The sequence below is a fragment of the Numida meleagris genome, chromosome 1 (genome assembly GCF_002078875.1).
Source record: "Numida meleagris isolate 19003 breed g44 Domestic line chromosome 1, NumMel1.0, whole genome shotgun sequence".
Taxonomy (NCBI): domain Eukaryota; kingdom Metazoa; phylum Chordata; class Aves; order Galliformes; family Numididae; genus Numida; species Numida meleagris.
In genome coordinates this window covers 177,126,879-177,134,218 of record NC_034409.1, presented here as the reverse complement: position 1 = coordinate 177,134,218, position 7,340 = coordinate 177,126,879, and the positions used below count along the sequence as shown (strand labels likewise).

Sequence of the window (7,340 nt, the reverse complement as noted above, 5' to 3'; positions counted from 1 at the left end):
ACTAACTAATATATTTGTCATCTGTCATTGTCTCTCAAGCAATTCTGCATTTTCAGGGGCACACCCAGACCTTGCTTTTCACAGGCAGACATTACTGAACGACTGTTGCTCAACTATGAGGAGCATTCTGCGTTAACTTTTGTTATAATTTCACTGTTTTGTGTACGTGAAGAACAATTACTCATAGCATGAGCTTTGTTGTCCTTGTGCTTCTGATACTCAGATGACTGTAACTTGTAAAAAGTTGTCAAGCCCAGTCGCTCAAGTCATAAGATAATCTAGTTTTTGTTCAAAGCCTAAACCCTAAATTCAGTTTCTCAGATAGGCTGAGTAAAAGAAACATAATCATTTAAATCAGGTGGGACTGATACTACCTGCAAGAAAAGATACCCCCACTTCAACTAGGAGGGCTTCTTCTAGTCCAGGACTGTCCTCTCCCTTTGCACAGCCTAAGTTGGACTGGACCACTGACCAGGTTACAAACGTTTGTTTGTCAGTACAGATGAGCTCCCCACTCTTGTTGAGTTCATCACTTGAACAAACGCGTGCCGCGTGAGCACAGACAAGGAGGTACCACTTCATCTGGATACAGTGATAGCTCAAAGCAATCAGAAGTATTGCAGGAAACAGGTAATCAGAGAGGAATGCAACTGTTTATTTTACACTGTCTTTTATATTTACAACTTATTCTTCAAACCAAGGGCTCCCATCATTAACTTACAATTAAACTTGGCAAAAGGATAATATTGCTGAGGGCTACTGCAGAAGGAATCAGTCATTAAAATGCTGCAGCATTTATCTTTAATCAACTAGTCTTAAGATGAACACTGAATACACTTTCCAACTTAAACAAAAACAATAGATCACATTTTTCAGTTTATAAAGCATGTCCTATGCTTCACTTCTCAACTTACCAAGAACTGCTGTCTGACCAGATACCATGCTAAGTAGCTTCTGCTGTTCTTCCATTAGCCTTTGAAGTTGCTCCATCTGCTGTTTCTTTAGCTGTTCCTGTTTCTGTTGTTGCAATTCCTTCAGCTTCTCAAGCAATTAAAAAAAAATTAATGTACTGGGGGGTAAGTATACTTAGAATGCACCAAAACATAAGCATCATCAAGACAACAGGTTTTAAAGATGTCCCATTATTTAACTGTAACATGAAGTGTTGCATACAAAGTGCTTTGATGAACGAAATTTCCAGTTCTTCTGTGAATACACCTACTATTTCTAGTACAGCCCAATCCACTAGTTTTTAATTGACCAATCCGCAAACAATAGAAATCAGAACACTCATTTCTGCAATTTAGGAAAAACACATTCTGCTCTTTTAACATGAGCTTCTACTACGTGGTGGCTTTACTAAAATGCAAAATACCTCATAATCAATACAGCTTTAGAAAAGTTGTTATTTGTATGTAAGTATATATAGCAGCATTCTTTATATGTATGCATTGGTGTTCTTCACTGTAACTGAGATTTTGGAAATAAATATTATATATAAGATGATAATAAATATATTATAAATAAACACATACATATACATATGTGTGCTTATATATACATACACACACTACATATATATTGGATTGTCAGTAACAGTCCAAGAAAGGAGACTTAACAATTCCTCATAAGTAAACCAGCTAACGCCTGTTATTTAGCTGCTGTTGGGTACTGTTGACATGCCCAGAAGACGTGAATAAATATGCTCCTAACTTGTAACAGCTTAGCTGTGGAATTCTACTCTACAGATTCACTCCTTCCTCCCAGCATTCACTTGCACAAACAGACATTTGGATTTGCACTGAGGTAGCTTCTAGCAGAGCAGAGAAGAAGTTGAGTTCTTAATCCTCAACAGGAGGATCTATTAAAGTCCCTCTTAACACTTTCAGCCAACAGTAAGTAACGTCACAGGGTTATAATTCCAAGCCTTTTTGTCCCAATGCCGTGGACACATCAGCCCACTCAGCAGCAATATCTCTATCTAAACAGAACCAGGAATATAGGTATACATACACTACTAACGAAAGGTGCTACTATATATAAGAACATGCAAATTCACAGTATTGTTAGTATCTGTGTGAAGCATTGCCACTGTAATGACCAGTACCCACTGATGCAGCTTCAAGCAAGAAAGTAATGAAATACTGTACAAACATGCTCATCTTTTGAGGAAAGAAGATTCTGAGAGCAAGTATGCTGGCACTAAACGTAATTTCATCTTGAACTCAAATCTGTGCCCGTGGAAACTAACTAGACTCTCAGTAACCATACATTCTGAGGAGGACACTAACCTTTACGTATACACAACTGACTCAGGGCTTGCTCCTTAAGCTTATGTTCTATAAATACTTTCAGGTATGAAAAACCATAGAATCCTTAGAGTTGGAAGGGATCTCTGAAGGTCACCTAGTCCAACTCCCCTGCAAGGAACCGGGACACCACAGCTTGATCAGGTTGCCCGGGGCCTGATCCAGCCTTGGCTTGAAAGTCTCCAGGGAGAGGGCATCAACAACATCACTAGGCAGTCTGTTCCAGTGCCTCACCACCCTCACTGTAAAAGACTTTTCCTATCTAACCCAAATCTCCCCTCTTCAAGCTCGAAGCCATTCCCCCTTGTTCTGTCACCACAGACCCTGCTAAAGAGTCCATCCCCTTATTTCCTGTAGCTCCCCCTTAAATACTGAAAGGCTGCTATCAGGTCACCTCACAGCCTTCTCTTCTCCAAGCTGAAGAGCCTCAGCTCTCAGCCTGTCCTCATAGGAGAGGTGTTCCATTCCATGGATGCACAGGAACAAAATAAATCTTAATTTATGAATATCAAGGAATTGTAGAATTTTTAAAAATGTATTTATTACCTGTTCAAGCTTTTGAAAGAGAGGATCGCTGCAATTGGATTTATTCTGACCATTCATTTCACTGTGGCTGAAGTCTGCTTTAGAGCTTCCAACATTGTATGGTGTTGCTGAAAAAGATGTTTCAGTGGTATCTTGCTGAAGTGCACAGGAGCTACCAGACTCAAGCAACTGTTCTTCACACAAGGAGCCCTCACTTACAGAACAGCTGTCTGAGAGATGCTGCACTTCACCAGGGAAAGCTGTGATGTTTTCAGGTCCAGATAACAGATTTTCTGTGTTGATTTTCAATCCAGTAAAACGAGGATCTAATAAGACACCAGCACGGGAACTATTGGACATCCAGTGTGCAATGAAGTTTTGTTCACTACTCAGATCTTCAACAGTTGGCATCTTGTAAATTGTATTCCAATGCAATTGCTGATGTAGCATTAACATAACAACATAGTGTTAGGTAGCGTTAGGAGAGTAAAACGTGCAGTCACAAGTATCAGGTATGCTTATTTGCTTTTAGCACCTAGAAAGTAAGCAGATAACCGAAATAAAAATCTACAGGAAGAGACTCCCAGCATCAGAAAGTTACTCTTATAACCAGCCGAATGTGTTCATAAAAACCAGACACCGGGTACTTCTCCCTAGGAGACAGAAACAACTTGGACAACTGCTAACAGACTTCCTGCCCAGGGAGTGAGCACAACTCAACAGTTCATCTTAACGTTAACTGCACTCAAACGAATAACACCTCAAGTAACATAAAGCTGTGTATAATGCTCTGAGCAGTAGTACAGAGATGCATACAGAATTTTGAAAAGGTACCCTCTCTACAACAGGAGAGGTGATTTGAGGAGTCCAGAGACTTCCATCCAATCTCCACACTAATGCAACGCTGCAAAAATGCCCACGTAAATACAATCGCTTTACTGTGCATATTTCAGTGCGCACTTATCAAGCTTCCCACGGTAATTCCACAAATACGCTGCACGCTCGCTTCTTCCTCTCTTCCTACCATCATCACCGCCGGCAGCACTCCGGGATCCCCACAGGAATTCTCACGCAACTCCTACAGAAGTCCCGTACGAGCAGAGTTCGAGCCGCTGAAAACTTCCCCAGAGCTCTAGATTCCGAAGGGCCGAAGCCGAGGCCTCCGTACCAACACCACACTATTCTGCACCGCAGCCGCCCGCCACTCGCAGTTACAAACCCGCCGCCATGGCACACCTCCCGCCGCCACAGATGGGCGCGGGGCATGCCGGGACTTGTAGTCCCGAGCCGCCGTCCGCCTCGCGCAGCCGCGAGGCGATCACTTGGCGCCCGACTACAGCTCCCAAGAGGCTCAGCAGCGAGATAGGCCGTTAATGGGCTGCAACTGTAAACCGCCCAGCGCAGCCCCGGTTCCTGCGTGGGCTTCCGAGGGGTGGGGAGAGGCGGGCGAAAGCGGGTGAGGGTGGTGTCGCTCGGCACGGCCTGGCCCGGCCCGCTGCAGGGGAGAGGCAGCTCCCCGGCTTCCCGCCCTTCGGGGCGGGTGTGAGGAGATGACGGCGGAGCGATCCGGTAATCTCTGCGGGGTGTGCCTTTACTGGACGAGTGGGGCTATGTGTTTTCCGCATGCCTTCCTTGCGGCTGGCTCTGCCCTTTTAATCTTTAAATAACTGCAGTAAGGGTGGAGCAGAAGGATAAGTGGGCAGAAAGCGTACAGAGTCACAGAATTCCCCATAGAATAGCCTGAATGGGAAGGGGCCCATACGATGATGATCCCAAACTTGCAAGCTGATCATAATTACAAGCTCACGTACTTGTGTGAAATTCTTTTGAGATTGTTAGGGCCTTATGGATCTCCACCAACATAAATTGAAATTGTGAGAATTAAACCAGTGACAGTTGTCAGCAATTCTCAGTCTTCTTATCATCAGCCTCTTATTCCAGTTATAAAAGTGTTTACCATTCTTCACACACACATTACATATAGTCATTTTCTATTCTGATTTTGAATTTTGGAAACTTTGCAGTTCAAGTTGAGTAGAGCCAAACACTTTGCTAAAATTCCTTGAGAAGTTTGATTCTCAGGGGAAACTGGCAAAAGAAGAGAAGCTAATACTGAGTGGCAGCATTCATCAACAGTGAGAGGGAATAAAGCCCTCTTCACTCAACAGAGAGAAAAGCTGCTGGGTACAGACTGAGCAGGTTTCAGCTTTTCTTCCTGCTGGCTGGAGGGTGTTTCAAAGTTCACTTGCACTTTAACAGTGAGTTTCCTCCTCCCTCAAGCGCCGGAAGTGTTAGTGTTCCTTATTCCGCAGTAGGCTGCACGTCACTTGGTTTATTTATTTGGCAGGGTCTCAGCTGCTGCCGCTGTCCCTTTGGCAAGGTACAGGCGGTGTGAGCTGCCCTAGCCCATCCTCCCTCCCTACTCCCGGGCTCTTCAGTTGCACCTCACTCTGCAGGGGACGCAGAAGGTCCTTCAGGCAGGGAGCTCCCTGAGTGGGTGAGTGTAAGCCATTTTTCACCTAAAACATAAAAAGAGAAGTGGGATCAATGGTCACTGGATATCTCTTACGCTGGTAGCAGATACTGGGTTTGTTTGCTGAGGTGGGGTGAGCTTCACTTTGAGGAAGTGAATCTGCCCTTCCTTCAAGTTTACGCTTTCCTTTCCGCTTACTCGCTCACCTAAGGTTTATTAAAGATCAGTTCTCTCAGTATTTTTTTCTTAGTTCTTAGCAGTGTAACTTTCATAAGCAAATATAGTATAAAATATTTTTGTGGAGCTTTGCACCACAAACAATTCGGTTGTTTCTTGAGTTTCTGGGTGAGATACACTGTATTGGCAGGGCTTGTGATAGCTTGTATGTACTTCAATACACTCCTACTAATCTTTTGGTTTAGGCTGTGCAAATAGGATCCATTATTTCCTGAGGAGACGAATTCTAATGAAACTTCAGCAGTGACCAGAATCTGCTGTAGAGAATTTGCAGAGAAGTCCAATGCATGCGGAGATCAGTGCAAAAGGAGGCAGCGCCCTGTGTGCTTTTAATAAGGGAAGCTTTTGGCAGTGGCACATTTCCTTTTGTGTACGACTCAAAGTAATCTACTTGAGCCAAGTTCTAAGTCCACATCTTAAAAGATTGTTAACACCTCAGATAACGTAGTATCTTGTGAAAACATCTTCATTAAAACATGGAAAGAAGAGTTACAGGTTTTTTGTGTGCGAGCAGAGAGTACTTTTATGACAAATGTACTGCTAACACCAGACAATAAAACACAAGAGGCACAAAATATAAATATATAACAATTTAATGTGCCCTTTGGTCCTTGAACTGCTGTATGCCTCACCTAAATGCACGCTGCTGGTTCTCTCAGATGTGTAGGGTAATAGATGATTTGGGCCCTTCCTATGACTCAGATTATACAGGCCTATATAAAAATGCATCTGATCGTGTTGATTGTCTAGTTTTCTCAAAATCCCAAATTCAAATGAATTATCTTGCTCTCTCTCCATAACTAACTACTTAGGTGGATAATAGGAATTAAAGATTTCGTAGCCAAAACAAAAAACAAACTCTTTTCTGTTTTGACAGGAGAGCAATGACAATCTTTGCAAACTGTGTGTTCTTTATTAAAGTGAAGTACTTATCCATTCAGAAGAAGAACAGCCTGAAAGCATGCATAAAAGAAAATGGTGGATTAATTAATTTTGTGCTTAATCACAAGGTAAGTTCTAGATTTATTTCTGAGATCTCAGAAGGAAAATACCAAGTGTTGAAAGTGTTATAGAGTTTGAATTGTACCTCATGTATAGAAATATTTCTCTCTTCAATATTTCACTGGAAATATTCTGCTTACCTTTCTAATTCATCCATATCTATAGTACTGAAATGTCTCATTAAAAATAAATAAAAATTAAGAGCAATATTCTCTCTCTACAAAAGAACCAGGGAAGACTTTTTTCCTGTACAACCAGGAAATAAAGCGTATTATTGAGGCTATTATCCAAATATCCCTTGAACACTCACAGCCATGAGCATCAGCCATCTCTCTATGAAGCCTGATCCAGTGTCTGTCTACCCTCACGGTACAGAAATGTCTCAAAATGCCCAATCTGACCTTCCTCTGGCACAGCTTTGTGCTGCTCCCAGGAGCAGAGCCCAGCACCTCCCTCTGCTTCCCCTCCTCAGGTAGATGCAGAGAGAAATGAGGTCACATCTTGGCCTCCTCCAGACCAGACAACCTAGCAGTCCTCAGCTTCTCCTGCCAGGACATGGCTCTACTGTTGAAATTACATGGGTAGTTTTAACTTTCAGCATATGTATGATTCCAGTAAAGCAGCATAAGGTTCTTTATAAGGCTACCAAAGCATACTATGATTCTAAAGGGCTCTAACCAGCTTTTTTTATACTGTTCTCCTGAAGAGCTTTTGGTCTGTAACTAGTCAGCTACTATAGAGCTTGGCCCATTACTAGACCTCCTGTGTGCTTCTAAAAGCTCTGCAGAACATCC

The 7,340-nt window shown here is 42.6% G+C and overlaps 2 protein-coding genes across 8 annotated transcripts in view; one reads left to right on the top strand and one right to left on the bottom strand.

Moving 5' to 3' along the window:
- Positions 1 to 4,156, bottom strand: part of CENPJ (centromere protein J) — a 17,864-nt gene extending 13,708 nt beyond the window's left edge. For all 4 annotated transcript variants that reach the window (XM_021379934.1, XM_021379941.1, XM_021379950.1 and 1 more), the window contains exons 1-3: positions 3,859 to 4,156; positions 2,856 to 3,369; positions 915 to 1,038 (exon numbers count right to left, since the gene is read on the bottom strand). In XM_021379934.1, the coding sequence (XP_021235609.1) occupies positions 915 to 1,038; positions 2,856 to 3,290 (559 nt within the window). In that variant the 5' untranslated portion in view covers positions 3,291 to 3,369; positions 3,859 to 4,156. The remainder of the gene's footprint in view (positions 1 to 914; positions 1,039 to 2,855; positions 3,370 to 3,858) is intronic.
- PARP4 (poly(ADP-ribose) polymerase family member 4) overlaps positions 4,267 to 7,340 on the top strand; it is a 47,537-nt gene continuing 44,463 nt past the window's right edge. The window contains exons 1-3 of one of the 4 annotated variants that reach the window (XM_021379905.1): positions 4,267 to 4,403; positions 5,182 to 5,331; positions 6,422 to 6,554. In XM_021379905.1, the coding sequence (XP_021235580.1) occupies positions 6,429 to 6,554 (126 nt within the window). In that variant the 5' untranslated portion in view covers positions 4,267 to 4,403; positions 5,182 to 5,331; positions 6,422 to 6,428. Of the gene's footprint in view, positions 4,404 to 5,119; positions 5,332 to 6,421; positions 6,555 to 7,340 lie in introns of those variants that run through there. The other 3 variants (XM_021379914.1, XM_021379921.1, XM_021379897.1) reach the window with 3 other exon arrangements.